At 34.0% G+C, this 21,682-nt stretch overlaps 1 protein-coding gene across 2 annotated transcripts; it reads right to left on the minus strand.

Moving 5' to 3' along the window:
* Positions 1-1,835: 1,835 nt before the first annotated feature.
* LOC143465263 (uncharacterized) lies at positions 1,836-16,429 on the minus strand. 2 transcript variants are annotated; one of them, XM_076963469.1, is made up of 14 exons: positions 16,377-16,429; positions 15,704-16,282; positions 15,405-15,591; positions 14,581-14,727; positions 13,847-14,025; positions 12,298-12,538; positions 10,226-10,312; positions 9,978-10,046; positions 8,026-9,369; positions 7,852-7,908; positions 4,019-4,108; positions 3,317-3,579; positions 2,602-2,793; positions 1,836-2,530 (listed from the first exon to the last, which is right to left on the minus strand). In XM_076963469.1, the coding sequence occupies exons 3-14, from the start codon at positions 15,457-15,459 to the stop codon at positions 2,462-2,464; spliced, it is 2,793 nt and encodes a 930-aa protein (XP_076819584.1). In that variant the 5' UTR covers positions 15,460-15,591; positions 15,704-16,282; positions 16,377-16,429; the 3' UTR covers positions 1,836-2,461. The 2 variants fall into 2 exon arrangements, with proteins under 2 accessions (XP_076819584.1, XP_076819585.1); XM_076963470.1 differs by lacking the exon at positions 13,847-14,025.
* Between the last annotated feature and the right edge of the window lie 5,253 nt (positions 16,430-21,682).

Below are 21,682 nucleotides of genomic sequence, written 5' to 3' on the forward strand. Positions count from 1 at the left end.
ACGTCATAGGACAGTGCACAGCTTCTATTGAAATGTCAATTTAATATTAATGCTATTTACTCTACGCAGGCAGATGAAAGCCATGAAAGATAACCCAGGTTTCTATTATTAAAAAGTCTGCTGTGGGTATTTGGAATATTTACTTCTTTATCTGAGCTCTTACCTGGCAACGTTTGACAACTCGACACCAGATTTTATTTAGTTGCATCATTTTTTTAGAAAACCTTAAAACTAAAGAACAAACATCATCCGTTTAAGGTTAAACACGTGCCATAAAAGTGCTAGTGTTTAAGCCAAGCGCAGTAGAAAGCAATTTATTTTGTTTCTGCAAGCACAAACACTGGAACAAATGTTCTGCAGCTTAGTATAGATCAGCCTTCATATGTGGTTCTTTCTGTAGTAAAATGTATTTATCTGGTTGCCTGTTCTCAATTATTTGCTGGGGAAATTTTTCAGGGTTTTAATTGTTTGGTTACTTTGATAACCTTATTGAAACTGTCTAATGAGTGACAAAGAAAAAAGCTAAATATAAATTAGACATAGTGTCTCATTGAGTTGGTGACTAGGCAGTTAAAGTATAGTATAGCTACATATAACTATAAGTATTGTTATAGTACAGTATAATTATAGTTATAGTTATAGTTACTATACTTAAAGTATAGTCTATCGGACAAGGAGCAAGGTCGTGTAACGAAACTGTGGCTTCCCGCCAATTTGCAAAACGTACATTAGCGTAAGTCGGATTAAAAATGTATAATTTTCAGTTGGTTGCTGCTACAGCATATGCGGTTTTATCGCGTAGCTACTGCTACGTATGCGATTTGTATCCTAACATAAGCAGAGACCCTTTATAGACGCACTTACTTCGTTTACCATGTTCTGCTTACTTCGTTTACACAAGGTTATCGTAAAACACAACAACCAATTTTCCCAAACATGGGATTGTTGGAGACAATCACTCAGCTTATTCGGTTTATGTTACATTACATTTTAGCCTTCATTATGTCCTCCCCACGTTGAAAACGTTTAAACAAGAAATTCATTTCACAATATTTATTGATAACACCATTTGATTTTCCATCGGTTAAAAGACACCAACTTTCATCCAAAACATACAAATGATAAACTTGAAGGACCACAACTTACAAATGACTTAAATTCTGGGGTGTTTTACATCATACCTTACAGAAATTAATACTAGAAAGTATGTCAAACCAACTGCCATAGATCGGCAATTTAACCCTAGTTTTCAGGGGAATAACCTATGGCGAAGCAGAAGAAGATTTTACAAAAGATTCAGATAAACTCATGGAAATTTCCCCCACATCTAGTTTTCCAAAAACTCTGGAGTCGAAAGTAATTGAATACGCAGTAATTGAATTAAATACTTAAATTGAATACAGTAATTGACTCGTCAACAAGATTTAAGACGTCAATCAACGCACATGGAAGATTAAAACCAAACAATACACCAGGGGTATCAAAACCAGGCGGTAAATGTGCTTTATGTGGCCTTTATACCAACCATCAAAACATTATCACAGAAACTAGAGTTGTTACTTCTCACACCGGACCATATAATTTGAGATATGCCCCTAACTGCCGGATTCCCAACGATTTGAAAAACTTGGCTGAATTTTGTTTATGTATCCTCTTTCACACAAATAATATTCTGTCTTAAAAGTATCAGCACAGCAAGTACAAGAAAAAGGTCATTTTTATAATAAGGTTTTACGTCGGCGACCTCCAAGAATAATCGCAAGACCTCGCCTTTGAAGAATAATCGCAAATCTTTTCCTGTATAGTAACAAGCTTTGTAGGGCTGTTGGAGAGACATTTTGATCCTCAAAACATTCTTAAAAAACACATTGACCACAAAGAAGACAAACTATAAAGTAATCTCCAATTGGAGAACGGTAAAAGTAAAAGTTACACAAAAAGCATTAATAAATGAGCTTCAAAGAAAATATCACAATTTTATTTACAATTTAGTGTAACAGTTTGGAAACAAGCATATGATATACTAACAGTGTGAGCCAGTACAAACAAAAAATGTCTATGTAATACCAGTATAATACTGTTACGATACACAAGTAGAAAATTCGATTGTAGTGTTTGTGATATAGACGTTGTTAAAAGCAGCTCTACTCTATTGATGCACAGATATAAATTATACCAACACATATTTTCAACTTTGTGTCTTTTTAGCACAAGTAAGAGTTGTACATTGTACAAACTTGTCGGTAAACGAAAGTTTCCGTGTCAAAAAGTTCAAAGGTCAAAATTCCCATCAGTTGGTACCAGTGAAGTTTTTATTTTTTGAAAAGCATGAAAACGAGATTTACACAGGTTATTACTGAAATAAAATCACATAATTTTATATAAGAACAAATTATTTTATGCAAACGTGATCACGAATATCTTGTGTAATTGCCGCCAAACCTACACTTATTATGTAAATTTAATCTGATCGATGAAGTATGATGAAATTGTCATCAAAGTCGAAACCAGCAACATGTACCTTCAATTTCTGTAAAAACAAAAAAAAATGATCAACCGCCGTTCCTTTTCTCAAAAACAACACAAGGCATTAGTTTTTACCGAGTTTTCCAGCTGGTTTAAAATTTTTTGAATTTTGAATCTTTCTGCTTCGTTTGCATCTCGCATCAACTTTCTTTTGCCATTATAATAAGAAAAGCACAATCGCATTTCCAGCCACACTTCAATTTTTGCAAAGAAGGATTCTGTAGGAATCTCCGATAGTATGTTGTAACTGATGTTAAGATGCTTAACCTACCATTTAATATTTTTTAAATTAAACTACGCCGTTTGAGAAAAGTAATTACGGTGAAAACCGGATAATAAATAAAGCTGTTTACTATTTCCAGCGACTTTTTAACTAATTCAAGGAATATTAAATACTTTGAATAACTTTGCAATAATTTTGTCACTTCCGTTTGCCCCGAGAACCTAAAATATGCGCGACTAATTATAAACACAGTTCGCATTTAGCCTAAGGAATCGATCTTTTTGAAATTAATTTAGATTTACGATTGTCTTCTGTAGTTAATATAAGCTAAGGTACTTATCAAGGTTCTGAGTTTTCGTATTTGAAAGAAGAAAACAAAACCCATAGACAAGCAACTCTTATGTATATTATATAGTATTAAAAAATACTTTTACGTTTCGGAAAGAAATTAAACCTTGTATTTTTTCCACACTGCAAAGTAAAGGCAACAAACCTTGCTGGTATGATCCGCTGCAAATTCAAGAAATACAATACTGAGTGCAAATTAACCGCAATAATTTTACAAACCTTTCCCTGCATTTCCACGATGGCTGAAATTAGACGTTTGACATCATGAGGAGTGGAGAAACATTTGGTCAAATCAAGTTCTACTAAATTGTTCCTTTGCTCAGATAAAAGCTTGCTCAAGATAATAGTCGAGGACGAGTTGATTTGTGTATACCCCAGGTTCAGATCTCCTGGAAAGTCTTTTATGATTTTCCTATTCAACTTATCGTTTGCACATTCAGCCGTGTCAACCATGAGCGAAATATATCTCCGTTTGTTGTCATCTACACAAACATATGAGTTACTAATACCTCATTGCAATGAACTACAGTAGGTTACAGGAAATAAAAACAAAGCAGCCATGCAGAAAATAAACGTAAAGTTCCAGAAAGTGATCCTAACTATCAAGAACACAGGGACCAATCGTCAAGGAAAACTTAAACTGTTGATAACATTATTTACAGTATTTCAGACGAGTTTAAATTGTTTTGAAAGTTTTACACTGAGCGATCGAAAAAGATAAAAACAAAACATAAAAAAGAAAGCGCTTTTAGTGAGGCCACAACAAATACATAAAGATCAGAGTATAATTATCCAAAATAAAAATGAAGTATCACACTTGACAATAAATAAATAACTTTTTAAATATAAGCAGTTGATTGTTAAAACCTTATTACATGATGTACATTTCAATCGTTATTTGCTTCTACAGCATGCATTTACCCTTTTGCCAGTCATCCCAATCCAAATACGTGAAGTGCTTCAGCTTTAAGGTTAAGGCGTCAGCCAAGATGTTCCTTTTATTAGCAATATCTACAGCAAAAAAGCTTCATTTGTGTATGTTGTAATATTTGAAAGCACAAAAAATGGTTAGAAAAATACACTTCAAATGTATTTCACAAAAACTGTACTGGATTCAATCTGTTAAACCAAAGAATTCCAAATTTCTGAACAAAGGTGTTTGTAAGTAAGCATGGAAGGGTTAAGAATCTATTTCTAACAGTGAATTATGTCCTTCTTTATCATATGCATAAGCCTATCTGACATCAAACTTGTTTGTCGAAAAAATGATGTTTTACAGTAATTATATATGGTCTCATCGGTCTATGCTATTTTTTGCTCAGTATATTGAATAACTTAGTTGATAAGCCCCTAGTTAGTAATTATACTTAGCTCATGAATAGTTTATTGCATAACATTAAAATGGAACTCATTTTGCCCAAGATTCGAAATATAAAATACTGCTCAAAAATTTAGTCATCTTATGGGATTTTCGATAAATAGAATATTTTTGTTATATTAAATTCCATTATTGTTTTGGTTAGTATTGTCAGATGTGATACATGTCATAAGGAACATAGTCACCGAGACTTCTTTAGGCCGTCAATTCGTTGTCATTCCTCATATGACATATGCCTTTGATATACCACAATCGCTATCCTTTTATAATGACGTATCATATTGGCAGCCTATTATCCACAAAATTGTCTTGCAGTTTTAAAATAACTTGCAATCTTCTATTTTGTCATAGCATTTCAAGTTTAATCCTATTTAGTATGAACAGTCAGTAGGGATGAATTAAGTTTCTTGAATTTGGTCCAAAAACAAATTTTTCAAAACAAAGACCAAATGTTTTGGGTTAAATCAAGTATTATACTGTATTGTAATATTGCAAATATCTGTATCATAAAGGTTGTCAGCGCATAATTAAAATTAACAGCTTGTCAGGTCCAGTAACTACCAATAACAGAGACGAAATTTTGAATTTTGAAAGCGCTTCTTTATAAAATTGACATATTTAGGTTCCATGTAATTGTACGTGCAAAACTGATCACATTTGCCTTAGTTATGGATTTATTGCAATAAAGCGTTTACAGAAATGTGTTAATAATAGGTTGGTTGAATCGAAACCGGAAAAAATTTAGGTGAAGACCGTGTGTAGACATTTTATCCCGATTTAGTGGGATTAATTCGGTATGCGGAGATTTCGGTAATACTTGAGTAAATAAACATCGACATCGACATGTTTTACTTTTCTAAAATACTGGACAAGAAGCTCTTTGCTGAACTTTTTAGAGAGTAAAGAAGTAATATTTTGGTATTCGTGAACTTACTGTAGGTTTGTATTTAACCACCATGTTGTTTCTAACGTTCAATTGTCCCCAAAGCAGTGGTACCCAAGCTTAATTTTAAGGATGTTCATATCCATAGGATTATCATATCATACGATAGTAATTTCATCAAAGAAATATTATCGACACTAAAAAACGTAAAATTATTTGATTAAGTCCGTCAAGGTAAAAGGTACTATGACACCTTATCGAAAGATACTTTATCGAACGACACTTTATCGAACGACAGCTGATCGAAACGACAGATGATCGAAAGACACTTTATCGAACGACAGTTAATAGAACCGACAGTTGATCGAACGACACTTTATCGAACCGATAGTTGATCAAACCGACAGTTGATCGAACGACACTTTATCGAACCGACAGTTCAAGCAAGATTTTTGCGTGTTTCTCAAACATTGAAACAATAAGCCATTGTGATGTGCGGTCTTTGTAATGGTGTACATTAATGAATTGTGATGTATATGTCATAAAGTTGACGATTTATATTTTATATCTATATTTTAGATTTGTAGCATAAAGTTGACGATTTCGCATAGTGGCCGGCCCGCCCACATATTAATAAGATATCACAAGAATACTCACTAGAATTACTAAGTACGAGATTGTCTGTACAGTAGACTAGACTAGTCGTTATAGATACAAAGAGTAAGGAATTGAAGGCAAAATTTCATAGCAAGGGGCATATCGCTGCCTGACTTTTACACAAAGTAGCTTCTTGAAAGTGGTCTTTGTCCCAGCTTTTTCAATTCTTGTTGTACAACGGTTCGAGGACTTCCTGGCCACGTTCAGTGACGACGATGAGCAGCACTTGTCTGAATACATTGAATATTTCGAAACTACTTGGATTGGAAACTACTTGGAAACTACTTGTCAACCTCTATTTCCTATCCGGTGTTGGAATGTCTTCCACCGGGTTCAAGATGACCTTCCACGAACGAATAATAGCATTGAAGGATGGCACAATGCGTTCAGCAAGCGTGTCTCAATATCCCATCCGACGCTTCGCAGACTCGTCAAAAATATTAAGCGGGAACAAGGTTCCAACGAAATGTTTATTGAGCAATTGAGTGCTGGAATTGCTGGCCCACCTCGGAAGAGGCGCTACGACGCTGTCAACCAACGGCTGAAGAGCATAGTCGAAAATTATGACTCAACGAATATTGACATAAAAAGTTATCTTCGAGCAATTGCACACAACTTGTAATTAAATGAATGCGATTGAAATGTGCACTTCGTCAGTTGTCGTGCTTTTAACAGTGCATATCGTCAGTTGTTTCGTTAAATTGTGGTTCTTTTAACCCTATCCTAACCAGGCTCGCGAGTTTACTAAAAAACTAGGTGTGGCCGACTCCGCACACACATTTGCAATCGTTAATTACTAGAAAACTATGCGTCGTAGACTGATGAGATTTTTACATGTTAGCAGAAACATAATCTGGCTTCCTGTATACATCATAATTGTAAAACTAAAGAAAGTGAATTTAGTGTAAATTAGGTATTTCTAAAAGTGACACATTTCTAGAAATTCTTCTTGTTACGCCGCGCCCCCGCTGTGAGAAGAGAACGAAAGAGAATAGTTAGTCAAGTTATTGGTGCGTAAATGAGTAATACGCTTCAATGCGGAGAGAGAGCAAAATTATATAAATATCACAATATCTCAAAAATTACAAAATTTAACTTTATCAAACAAACATGGACAGATAGCTGAACATTTTTTATGAAAAGTCACCAAATTTTAATTTTCTACAGCAAACAATGCAACGGTACGCCACGTTTTGCTATGACTGTGTGCGGGAGAAGCAACAGTCGATTCGATCAACTGTCGCTTTGATCAGCTGTCGGTTCGATAAAGTGTCGTTTGATCAACTGTCGGTTCGATAAAGTGTCGTTCGATCAGCTGTCGTTTCGATCAGCTGTCGTTCGATTATGTGTCGTTCGATAAACTGTCGTTCGATTAAGTGTCGTTCGATAAAGTGTCTTTCGATCAGGTGTCGCGTCACGAAGGTAAAATAACATCAAAAGCGTATTTGATTGAAAAGTTTTATTAAAGATTAAAAAATTGTCAAGTTATTATTTTGATGGAATTATTTAGATCATTTTCAATGTATTCCGGTGATACTGTCACTCTGTTCTTGATAAATAATTGTGTAGCTTTTTGTTTAGAGTGATTAAGTATGTTATTTCTATAAGCATTAGTATGTCATTTTTTAAAGATAGTCAAAACGTTGCATGCTAAACACATGCACATATATGCACTTTACAAACAGGCTTGGTGTTACAGAATTAATACCTTTTCAAAAGGATTTATTAATTGAAAATCATGTGTACATATTTTGTTGTAATTTAGTACTATATTTACAGAACTTCAATCGGGATTTCACATAATTTTCTAGCCCAGACTAAAGAGAACTAAATTACCTCCATGCAATTGAAGATCTTCAATCATTTTGTGGATCCAATCAAAGTCCTCGTCAACTTTAAGACATCAACAGCGTCAATGTAAACGGTTCAAAAATTTGAATAAAAAATAAGCAAAGATATATTGTTAGAGTATACCAATGAAGATACATTGTCACAGTTTAAAACACTAACCTGTTTCTAATGTAATGTCAACTAAAAGCCCACAAGTGAACTGTCTCACCATTGACCAATGATCTAAGAAGAGTGTGCTGGTGGTAAAATCTCGAAATTCAGCGACACTCATGTTCAGCAAAATGTAAAGTGCAGCAAAACACTCTTGTATTGTCTGATGAGAGAAGTGCATCTGACGTTTTCCTCTGATAATCCTTGAGTTGGGACCTTTACGACTGTGATGGACAATAACAAGATCCTGGACTGTTTCTACATCTAACCCTTCTTGTAAAAGTTTCTGCTCACTGATTACCACTGTAGACTTCTTTGTTGCTTCAAAAGATACTTTAGCAAGACCTTGAATGTTCCGTGTAAAGTTATCTTGATATTCAAGCCGAACATTGCTGCAAAACTGCAAGTCTGAAAATACAGTGATATAAACTCTGCTGAGTGAGGTGATGTCTGGAGTAGAAATTCCGACTTTAGTCAAACATGCTCTAGCCACAAACTGGACTATCAGAGGGCTGAGACAAAAATTTATGAGATGAGGGGCATCAACTTCAATTTTGGTCCATAAACGGTCATCTTTCGCTCCAGTGTAGTAGACAAACAGAAGCTTGGCATCATCAGGAGAAAGATCGTGAAGGTAATATGTGGCATCTGGCCGAAGTGGCTTTGGGATGGTAAGAGCAGAGTGTGGCCGCGACGTCACTATAACGAAAACATCTGGTAGAAAGGTTCGATTCCAAATACAAGCAACTAGCTCACATGCGCTCATTTTATCCTCATAGCTAAGTTTTGGAAGCGCTTTTTGAGGAAAGCTCCAGTTCACTTGGTCGAGACCGTCCATCAGCAAGATGCACTTTTCCTGATTATCCCGGATCCAATCCCAAGCTAAATCTTTGGTCCCGTCAGACAGTCCTGAATAAGGCTTATCAATGAGAAGCTCACGAAGTGAAAGCGGGACATTGTAGTCAATGTCAGTGAATTTAAAATTTAAGCTGACGTAAGTGGGCCAATTATTGCATTTTTTGGATAAACGTTTGTAGAAAACTGTTTTCCCAGATCCAGGGTTCCCCACCACCAAAATAAATCGATGTTTATTTTTTTCTTCAACCAGCTTGTTAAAAGATATTTCTTCGCCTTTCTTGAAGTTTTCTTGATGCTGTTTCGTTACTTCCATTGATGGAATGTACCATTTTTTAGGATGAATTTGCTGTAAATAAAGGTCCACTTTCACTACACGAGGATTAACATTTGGAATTGAAGATGGATCAACATTTTCAAACGAAACTTCAAGATGGACTTCTTCTGGTTGCTCAAATTTTCTTTGATAATGCAGAAGATCTATAATTGCTTTATCTTCTGCAATGCAAGCAAAAGCATTAAAAACACTGGACAACAATCAATGCACTTCAGTTACTTTATTTTAAATTTAAATAAAAGCTGAATATACATGAGCATATTTTAACGTGAAACAGAGCTATCATAACTTTTTGTCAAAATCTTTTATTTCAATTTCATTCGATTTGCAAATTTTAACGATTGCGTAAAGAAAATAGAGCGGAGAAGTAATAAAACTAAAAATCTATTGCATGATATTTTATCGGAATTTTTACCCTCAGATGTTGGAAAATATTTCCAGTTTGAGCGTTATGAAAAATTATTTATCAACACGGTCCACCAACATTGCGTTTGAGCATTGTCATATATTTCTGTTTAAAATGTTTTGAGAATTTTTCTTCGAATTAAGAAAAGTTTATTAAGAAGACTAAACGGAGAAAAATATTCTTGACAATTTGCTAAAGCCATTAAAAAACAGTCAGACTGTCGGGCATCGACCGCACAGAAAAACTGCAGGTATTTTGCTCTGACCAACAACCAGCAACAAAGAAATAAAACAAGCCGGGTATTATATGTTTTTATTTACGTAATTTGTAGAGAAAATTTGTAAAATAAAACAAAAACAATACCTGATGTAACCAAAGAGCAAACATTTCTTGTTGGATTTGGTGGTTTTCCAACTTCGTTCCAATTTAACTCTAAGCATGAAAACATTAGCATAAGATAGAGATCGTATTAGATTTCCTAATTGGTGTAAGATCCATCTATAAAATTAGTGTAATCCAAGAAAGCATGAGAATTACGTTCCAAAATAATCTGTGAAATAAATCCGAAAACTACATTTTGAACAGTAACAAAAGCAACAAGTTGTTTTTACCTTTTATTTTGTCCAATAGTCCCTGGAATTTATCATCATATGACCCCTGGCTAAAATCATGATATATCTTTCCAGCAGTAAGTAAACCTATTGTAACGAAAAAAATAAATTCTAAGTAGTTTATAAAAAGTAACACGAGGTAGACGTCCAGAAAAGAAAGAAAGGTTTTTAAAACTGACCACTTCAACACATACACGAAATCCTTGAACTTGAGGAAAATTGAAATCGTATTGTACCAAAATGTTAGAATTATTTCAGAAAAACTGAAAATGTTCTTTGGGATTTACAAAGCAAATATGTGTTGAAATTTAAGGTTATATCACTTGCAGTATGTTGCTGAAGCTTACCCACAAGTCACGTAATACACAAATTTAAAGTTTAAAGTATAGTTAGGTATATAGATTAAAATAGGTTATAGATGGGATATAGGTTTAAAGTATAGATGCTACAGTTTTCATATTTTCTTGCTATTTTAAAAGTGAGGAGAAATTCAAAAAACAATTTTGCCTTAAATTAAGGAGTACTTGTCAGTATATATACTGGTGAAAAGGATTTTTAATAATATCTAGTGGTTAGCAGTTGTTACCGAAAATGTATCACAAATTTAGCTTCCTATTATGATGGAGAGAGCCGTCATTATGACGTTACCATGTAAAAACAACATGCTTGATGACTAAGGTTTGTATAAGGTATGATAGTAGCGGTTGGCTAGCTAAAGAGGTTCTGATGGAATACGTCTCCATAGGTAATTGATTTGTAGCAGGCAATGGTTGTTTTCAGCATTGGAATGTCATAAATGACAGCATATGAACTGGTAAAGCAGTCTTTGTTATGGCAATTACCGGTACCGGACTAGACTAGACCCATTAGCCAAAACTGCCCTGCACAGTTGGTTGGTATCTATTGTACATCAACCAAAACAAATACACCAACGAAAAGCTATTTTAGGCTTATTGAACGCATAATGTTTTTATTATACACTTAAGTACGCAATAATTATACCTATTACTCTTTAGTTGTCCGATCCACGAAACATTCTAGTCATATATGATCCAAATAACTCATTCAAATGAGTCATCCTCAATTTCCTTTCATTATGACGTAATACGAATCACTAACTTTGTCATAATTAAGCGATGGATGTGCGTATTTTTGCGATTTTTTATGGCAATACCTGCTTAACCACTACATATTAATACAAATCCTTTCTATAATATATTTATTGGCGACTACTCTGATTTAAGGCCGACTTGGTTTTGGACTTGCCCTTCGCTTTAATATTTCTTCCTTTAAACGTTTTTGTCAAAATTAAGCATACCTGATAGTTATAGCTATCAGTGCGTAACACATACTTTTCCTAACATAAATCTAGCACTTGTTTTGGCTTGACAGTCAATATGCTTATAAGGAATTAGTAGGAAAGGAAAACTATAACAAAGTAGCTCAGTTTTAAGCATCAACTTTCGTTCAATCCAAAAATGACTGAGAACTAGTCTGCGAGATATCGCATCATCATGTTGGTATCATCACCAACCTGTTTAAATCAACCAAACTTCCGGAAACTAGATCATCATTTTTTACGAAAGTCATTAAATTTATAAGCAACATTGTATTCGGGTTCGCCATTGTTGGTATTCGTGTTCCCCCAAATCTTCCATAAAGGCGATATTCGGCGAATCTATTCGAGTTTGGTTTCCCATCCCTAGTTACAACTACTGAACGGTACACTTTGAACTAGATCCTTTCTTCAAAGGCTCGTTACTTTCCACGCTTTAACAATCTCAGAAATATATTCTAAGATATGTGTCTCAGAAAAACAATCTCAAAACGACAGTTCTGGAAGCTCTTTTTGTAATTGGAAGTCAATGCTTATTGAGTTTTTCAAAATACAGTATTGCTGTTAGAGCATTTTACTTTGTTTTTTAAATGCAAAGAAGTTTGCAATTGTGCAATAAACCGTGTGATTTCGTTGCATAAACACAAACATATTTCTGAATGTACTGCATGTCTCCATTTATTTTCGTACAGAACAAAGCAAATAAAATAAGATTTAAAATCAAACAACTACATACCGGACCAGCCTTTAATCTTGTAGTTTGCTTGGGTAACTATGGGTATTATAGGCTTCTTCAAGTCACCAGCGTATTTGCCTTCTCTTTGGCAGTTTTCACTTTGTTCATATTTGTCCGACAAAAACATTAGGACCAGCGAAGAATTTTCTACAGCTTGAGCCATGCTTTCGTATAGCTGTGTGCCCATCTTCTCTTTGTCAATCCACACATTGTAGCCGGCATCCGCAAGCCTGTCATGTATCTAAAACATAAACCGCTTTCTATAAAAATACAAAACAGAAAAAGGAATTTTTGTGAAATCATCGCAAAGCATCAAATGACCCACTCATATGGAAAAACCGCGTGAAAAATAAACGAAAATATTTCACGTGTTATTTATAGTAACTTATATTTTACCGTTTTAATGGTGTGTCAATTCTCTACTTGATGTGCGATGATTACTTTACGGTGTTTTGGTGTTAGTTGATTAATTGTGATTATCGTTGTTTATCTCACGTTTTGTGCGTTCTAATCTTATCAATATTTTGGCACCTGGGTCGTGGGGGCTGTTTAATTAAATAAATTGCTTTCTTGGGTTTCACTGATAGTGTCACGGTTCACATGGGAAGACAGTCTGGCATTTGAAAGCAAGAGTTTTCGGTTATATCGTATTATCTTATATATCATAATACGTAATATCATCGTTACATGATGTTATATAATACTTGGATGAGAAATCCAGGTAATACGCTTTAAATTCTACATCTTGGACGGAGTCTTGTGAAACTCCTGAGCATAGAACAAAAGCGCTGGTTGTTTCAAAATTGTTCAAGTTGTTTCTTGAAAAATAATGAAAGAGACATGGAACGCTCATACATACCACATCTACATTACGTTTGATGAAAGATCTGCTCACATGATTTGCTTAACGCGCCACTGCTTGTCATTTGTTTAAAGTTTTCATGATATTATGCAGGAGATTATGCATTCTAGGTGTTCGTATAAAAATTATTTTGTAATGAACACAATACACCTTTAGTTTTAAATAAAGCTTTCCGTTTACCACAGTAACAACAACAACAACAGTAGTAATATCAATACACCATAGTAACAGTTGGTTGCGCAGTGTTAATGTAATTTTTTGCCACATAAAGAAAACATTAGGACATTTCTGTTTAGGTTCCAAGTCACTTCGTAAAAATATCGCATAGTTTTAACATATCTACTTTTTGCGGTCAATGTTCTTTAAGTGGATTATGACCTCACAAATTACGATGATTTCATTAATTTTTGTTTAATGTTTCCCGGGAACAACTTGATGCAAATGGATACGCAGCTAGTCTTAACTGTTTATAAAATGTTAACCACAGCCCCTATACCCACGGTTAAAGTTGCGAACATCTTTTTATGTCTTAAATTGGGTTGCGTAATATCACTGGTCATAGGATTTACGAGCGTTTTCTTGGCTGACGCAATGCGTTGACCTACAACTAAGTTGTATGCTGTCGAATCAGGTATTTACCTACGATATACAAATATATTTATTATGAATTTACAAACGTCAACTAACTTTAAGAGCCAATATTTTATCATCCCAGTTATAACTGATCATGACGTGTTTCTCTTTCTTGCCATCCGTTCCTTCATCCGGAATGTTTTTGCGAGTAATTGTTGACTTTGCATCAGTTTTCACTTTTGGACTGACTTGCTCAGTCAAGTACCGGTCTTCGAGTGTAGATATATTTTGACCTAGTTTATTGCAAGCAAAAAGAAATTCACGTGTAACAAACGCTTTTATTACTTTGAGGTTTTTCCTCTCAGTTTACAAGACGCACCAATTCTATATAAGCTACAAACATGTTTGATTAATATGTCATCATAGCAGACGTGTTTAACGGCTTGAGAAGACACAAAAAAGGGCGTGGCCAGTAAATGCACGATGTGCGCAACCAACCGCATTGCTTCGGTTTCGTTCTCTAAGTGGTACAATGGATGGTAGTTGAGTTAAACAACCTATATCTTATATCGTATATGACAACCTGTGCTGTATTTATACTGTAAAATCAGATTGCCTTGTTTATTTTATGGCGGTAATATTTTGAACAGAAGGTGAGTTACTTAAATTCTTGTTGATTTAATTGATCACAACCATGTTCAGAATAATCTTATTCGAACCGTCTAATTCTTGGATCTTTAATAGATTCATAAGCGTGTTGCACGTTTAAATTTTTTGATATGGATTAATTATTACAATCATTTAATAATACCGATTAATTATTGTTTTGCTTTAATTAAACATTTTACCTTTGTGACAAGTGATGGTAGTACTTTGGCCATCACCTATGTTTATTTCTTTGGAATCCTTGATTTCAGTTTGAGTAAACTCTCTGTTGTCCTGATACTGCCTCTGGTCATAGTAAATTTGAGGAACAACCTTTATAACAACTGGCCCTGCATGAAATGAAGAAAAATCGGGAGCTTTTTATATAAGAAATAAGATTTATATAAAATTGATTCCTAAAATTAGGATTTTATTAAACAAAACTAAGAAACACTTGGACAAAATGCTATGACCGTGACATGCGTTCTTATATCTAAAAAAGTAAACGGTCTGCAAACAGTAAACGTCGTGATCTTATTTCATCAAAACTGCTCTTTAAGATAAATTTAAAGGAAAAATCAAATCAATGAAGTCAGTTAAAAAACCTGTTTCCTGCACATCTTATTATTTCCACGTTTCAGTGTACAGCATAGTCAAATCAAGGTTAATGCAAAGATGTCTCACATTTTTTGCATTTGCACTGCTTTATGGATTTAGAGTTTGACATTTCACGTAAGAGTCAATTAATTTGTGAGATTTAAGCATAAATTAGTCATATTGACGTCACTGAGTATTTTGACGCACAAATTAATGAATTCACGTGAGTAACTTTACCACATAAAATATACTAATAATTGTTTGTATCATTAAAGAGTGTTTAGAATCGCATGTACTACCTGTTTCACATAAAAAGCTGAACAAATATCATGGAAGCAATAGTAGCTCAGGACTGTAATTGCAACGTGGCAAAAATCAAAAAAAAGCTTTGCATGTGGATAAGGAATGTTTAGTTTATTGGACAACTTACCAGCAGTCGACTTATTTTGCTGACTCACGTCGGGGCGCGTTTGAGATCCTCCCATGTTCAGTCTCTCAACCTAGTTTATTGATTGCTCTACTTGCTTTCTGTTTTTTGAATCAAGTTTGGCGATAATGGTTTGGATAGAAAACCACTCCGCGAGTCGCTGGATTTTTGGTCGATGTCTATTTTTGGCCTGAAAATGTAAAACGTGACCAATCATACATTAGTGAAGCATTCACGTCTTTACTTCAATTACCAGTATAGCCAATAACCACGTGCTCAGTGAGTTATAGCTTAGCATTTACCTCAAGTAGAGAAAAATTTTCAAGCTCCAACTGTGACGTAATTGGCACAAAAGCAAAATATTGTAAGGATTTTAAGTCCACTTTAAGCCTCACGTTCCCATAAAAAGATTCATGTGTCACAATTTTTAACCAACGTAAAAGTAAAAACTTAGCATGGACATGCAATCACTAAACACCAAAACAATAACAAACTACTTCGCTACTACGTTACACGCACATCGGATTGAAATCATTCTTGCTTTAGTTAATACGACGCTGGGCGACATCATCATAAACACAAAACATAGGACACAAGATGAGTACATTAACCTCAACGAATAACCACTAAGGATGAATCACACTACACCGAAAAATAAGTCTTAAGTTGCGCAAATCATACTATTTATCTCGCTTTCCAACTTCCCCTTTATTAAAATCGTTTGTTTATTTTCCAGCCCCATTTGTTTGGCTTTGTTGTTTTTTCGCAGCCTCAATCTCAATGCCTTCCCCAAGTTTATTGTAAAGGTAGCGCCGGTGAACTGAACTGGTGAATTGAACTTGGTGAAACTGTTTGACTTTCGTTTTAGCCGTTGCATTCACCTTAAAATTGGAAGATAAGTTCTAAACCTTGCATCACTAACGCAGTGACAGATTTTCGAAATTTTAGGCTATTCGTAGTCCAGCTATAACCCACTTGATAAGTTTTTTTCCTTCCAACCGACTTTAGATAATGATGCATCTTCAATTATTATACATCTCATATTTCAAAGAAGAATAAATGATTAAATAAACATTAAAGAAAAAACCAGGTTAAAATTAAACTTAAACTTAAACAATTTAACAACAAGTTTGATATTTCCGGAGCTAAACCGAGAAAATTTTGAACTTTATTTAGATGCTGACATAGAAACCCTGCAACAATACATAAACATATATCAAGCATTATTTATCATGTAGATGTACTAAATATGGTGTTTACACTACTTCCAACTAGCTTTCTTGGCGATGTTGTTTCAAGTCCTTCATCTAACGACAAAGATATGACCAAAAGACGTGACCACAACAACAAACTTGAAAATTTGCAAAAAAAGAAAATTAAAATACCGAACAACAAACAAACGTAGTTTAAGCTTAAACGTATGCCATCAATCCTACTCTTCTTCCACGCTGCCACTTCCAGTAGAGCATATTTCTGTATTGACAACTCTATTCACTGTCATTCTGCAAGGAGTTTTCTTACGTGACGTCATATGCTCTACTTTAAACGTATGCAATGAATCACACTGCAGCATCCTAATTAAGATGTGATTTAGCTGTAGATTACAGTACTTTGTTATGAATAACAACTGGAATGATTAAATGATTTTACGGAAGTTGCGTGTTTATCTATCAATTATTTCCCACATATAATATTTTCAAATACAATAGAATTTATTAATTCAAGAATAAAACACATAAGAAGATATACGTACTCTCAAAGACATCAGCATCAGGGAATTTCAGGAATATAAAGCGATGTAAGCGATGTGTAGCCACGCACCTAAACCAAATTCTGCACTAAAAATAGCTATAATGGTTAATTAAACAAAAACTTGTGTATGTGGAAGTAACTTTTTGATTGCAATAAAAAGGTCTTTCAATACTGGTTTACGCTATAATTCATTTTTGACCACGCGCTAGTCAGAAGTCAAAGAATGGAATTCAATTTTGTTTAACTTGACTCTTTCTTACAAATTTTAGAAAATGAAATGTCTCATAAATTTCATCGCGTTTCGGTTGATTTTCCACCTCAAAGATAAACAAAGTAGGACGCTTTAAGCATGATCATTTAGAACTTAAACATAGCGGCTTTTTTGGTTCAGTTTCAGCAAATTTTCAGGATTTTAATTGTTTGGTTACTTCGATAACCTTATTCAAACTTTCTACAGACTGACAAAAAAAAGCTAAATAAAAATTAGTCATAGTATCTCGTTGGATCGATGACTAGACGGTTAAAGTATAATATAGCACACTATATTTTGTTGATTGAGCAGATTTGTAGGTTCGCTTTGTTTGTTTCTTGAATTAAGTTCAACATTTTCGCTTCAGATCAAACATGACACTTAACAGAGGCAGGCAAATGAACTAAAACAAGTCACTACATGAGTTTCATACAATGTAATAATATGAATGTACTGTAAGTCAACCTACTCAAGTTTCCATACATTAGCACTGTCGTCAAGTCCATTGAGTAATTTAACGCTTTATAAAGTGACTTGAGGCATCCAATCACCTTCTAAGAAATCGAGCTTGCAAGTTATTCCATTGTATTCCAAGTTAATAAATTTTCTTTAGCAATCTAAATGTTACGTAAAAAGCATAAATATTCGTTGGTATAAATGGTTGGTAATAATATAACAAAATATTCGTCGGTATAAAAAATAAACGAATAAAAATTGAACGTTAGAAATCATAAATGAAAACAAGCATAAATAAACACATTTAAATGAAAGATGACATTATTGCTTAGATTGATGAAAGTAAAATCAGGAAATTTATTTTCTGACTATGGGTTTAAACAACTTACATCTACGGCCACTCTACACTCACACACATAAGGCTTGTTAATTACATCTGTCAATCATCAAATAACTTGAATTTATGATAAAGAAAGTTTGATGAAATGTTTGAAAAGAATTTTCCGCTACTTTGCCTTGGTTTTACATTAAAAAAATAAACCACCATGGTGGCGTCATATTCGCAAAACTTTGGCATAAATGAGTAAAATTAAATGTTAAGGGTTTAACTTTTTCACCGATATTTAGAGAACAACTCAGCATAAAAGTAAAACAAAAGTTTCTGGTGAAGTGGCAACTATGTATACTTTACGATTAGGGTTTGATGAACATGACTGATACGACTTAACTTGATAATGTAAGTTATAGCTTGAGGCCTGGCTGCCGAGCCTACCTTGGTGTAAGCACCGATAAACATACAACAGTTTAGTTCATAATTGATTCTAGTCTGCTACTTCAAATTGTGCCCATAATAAATGAAAAAGATCTCATGCGTGACGTTATGTTATAGGAGCAGTCATGGATAGATTTGGAGCATTCACCTGTAATGGCGCTCATTTTGGGAGTAATCAACGCTCCATGCTTTACCTAACCTCGCCTTCCACCTATCCCAAACTCGAGAAATTGTTGAGAACCCGGAGGTCAGTAGTAGGTAGGTAGGTAGTAGTAGGTTGGTAGGTAGTAATAGGTTGGTAGGTAGTAGTATGTGTTTGATGCTAGAGAGGGCGTTGTAAGAACCTAGTACAAGTTTAGCTGGAGTCGAGTCATCTGCTTATGATAAAACGTTTATTTGGAGTGAATATTGATTTCTTTACAAGCACGTTTCGTATATGTGTGTAAGTAGTCTATGAGGGATAATTGTACGTCTGTTTTATGTGCAAGCCATTCTAAACGTTATATCAGAACGTGCTAGAATGTAATCCTAATCCTAATGCTAGAATGCTAATAATTCGTAGTAAACGAAAGAACCTAATCTAATCCTAATACAATCTTAATGCCAGAAAGAACGTTGTAGGAACCTAGTGGAAGTTTAGCATGAATTGTTACTGCTCCCTTTTTAAGGCGTGTTTGTGGACTAAACATTGATTTCTTTACAAGCACGTTTTGTATATCTGAAGGAATAACTGGAAGTTAGTTTTAGGCTACATGCAAACAAATGCAAACATTACAACTAGACCTAACTAGTTCCCTTTGTTACCTATCAACCGTAACGCAACCATACTTGTAAATACTTGCACTGTACCGTACTGTAAAAAATTTGTATAAAAAAAATGCATGCAAAAGGTTATTTTAAACGAGCAGCGATAGATAACTTCCCCATTAAATACAACGCATTTTTGAAAGTAATCAACGCTCCACCAAACTTAGAAAGCTCGCTGATTCCAAACTCGTCAAATCTTTCAGAGCTAGAAGGTTAGTAGCAGTAATGGCAAAATGCCAGAAAGGTAGGCACCTACACTGTAAAAAAAACCTTAAAATTACATGCATTTTTATGATATCTTACATAAAAACATATGTAGATATTTGTAACAGTTAATTATGTGTTTTTTTACTAACACACTTCAGAATTTACAAAACATTTTCTGTTTTTTGATTTTTTTTATGTATAACCATAAAACATAATTTTGTTTGCAATTTTATGATAAACTTACCTAACAGTACACTAAGAATAAAATAAGAAGTGATAATAAAACAAAATATTTCAATACAGTAAAGCAAATACTCATGTGGGCTCTATTTCTGTCATTAGCGCTGTAACACTAGGCTTTTTGTTATTTATAGAATCGAAAACAAAACGATGATGAAAAAAATTCCGATCAAACTACAATCACTTTTTGCAAATCCTTGACGTTCTTTTAAAAATTGCTTTAAGGTTAATTTGTATTTTACCTTGTCTTGGAACGAAATCTATCAAAAATATATGTAATCCATATTTTGTATGTAGCTCATAGACCTAAATGTATCATGAAATGCTTCCACAGGTTTATAGTCCTGGTTAAACTATATAATATTGTACATCAACCATTTTTTGAATTAAATTAACATTTAAAGTAATTTTCATTTTTTCATGTCATTTTTTTCAAAGGGATTTTTCCAATCCTTCAGAAAAAAATGTTTAGATTTCTATGTTCTTTCCCTGAAAATAATGTGGAACTGCTGCTGCACGTGGCAGGCCTCTTTGAGTTCTGCTTTGGTTTTGGTCAGGTTTGATGGCAGCAATACTTGCGATGTTAGTGGATTTCGGTAGCCTAAAGGTAGGCAGTCGAAACTTTGAAAATAGTGTTGGGTAACGGTACCAGTTTTCGAAATTGTTTGGAAAAATTAATTTGGTACTTTTTGTTTAACGGATCCTGCATTGCAAGTTAAATTTTTGGATCTCATTAAAAGGCTGAAATCGAAAAAAGTATTTTTCAACGATTTTCTGAATTGAAAAATTAAGAGGAATTTTCAACGATAATGCGAGAGTAAAAACTGAAAATAGACTGATAACTTTCAAAAAAAGTTTATAAAATTTTTTTTTCGGCAACATTAAAAAATTATGCTCTTTAAAGGTTTTCGGGTGATATAGTAACAGCCTTTTACCAATCAGCATTTTTAAGCCATTTTCTATACTGGCTGCTGGTTACCAAAATTGGAAAAAAACTAGGCTTAGTACAGTACTTGGCTAGTCGGTTACGCAATTGGCCAGACTAAGTAGTAGGCAGTTTTCGATGTGAAATTGGGTGTATAAAGACGTCTATTTTTGGATTGATGGCGTACACCAGCCTCAATTCTTTGTTTGTTTATTGTAAGTTGGCGTTCAAACAACCAGCTTTTTCTTTGTTTATTAACCTAAAATTAACCTGTTTTAACTAACCATTGACAGCTTTTTTTCGAGGATAATGTTGTTATTTAAATATGATTTATGCAATTATAAGATTGATAACTCGGATGTAAATTTTTTAAGCCCATTTCAATTCATCGAAATGTGCATAACTATGTGTTTAAATGTGGTGCTGCTGACTGCAACCTGAACTTCAGGAAGTATACTTCACTTATGTCTCACTATAAAAGAAAGCATAAGACAAAACCATATCAAAGAACTTTCACTGAGTCTGACATTTCTTGTAATTTGTATAAATGTGCACAGCCTGATTGTACTCAGCAATATCCAAGTAACCAACTGTGCAATATTGTAAAACATGTCAAGTGTCATATTTTGAATGGTGAATTAATTAATTGTCTGTATCACCACTGTCATGCAAAGTAAAGTAAATAAAAGTAATTGTAAATAAAAGGCGGGTAATTGATAGATTTACTTTCAATAAAGTATTGACTTTTGCGTTAATACAGCTACATGTATGTAGAAACGTGTGTATAGGATCTGTAATAAACATACTACCATTACTATCTTAACAGTTTTATGCGTTAATTTACATAACGCATTGTTTTCGGAAAAAACAAA

This window comes from Clavelina lepadiformis, chromosome 7, assembly GCF_947623445.1.
Source record: "Clavelina lepadiformis chromosome 7, kaClaLepa1.1, whole genome shotgun sequence".
NCBI lineage: Eukaryota > Metazoa > Chordata > Ascidiacea > Aplousobranchia > Clavelinidae > Clavelina > Clavelina lepadiformis.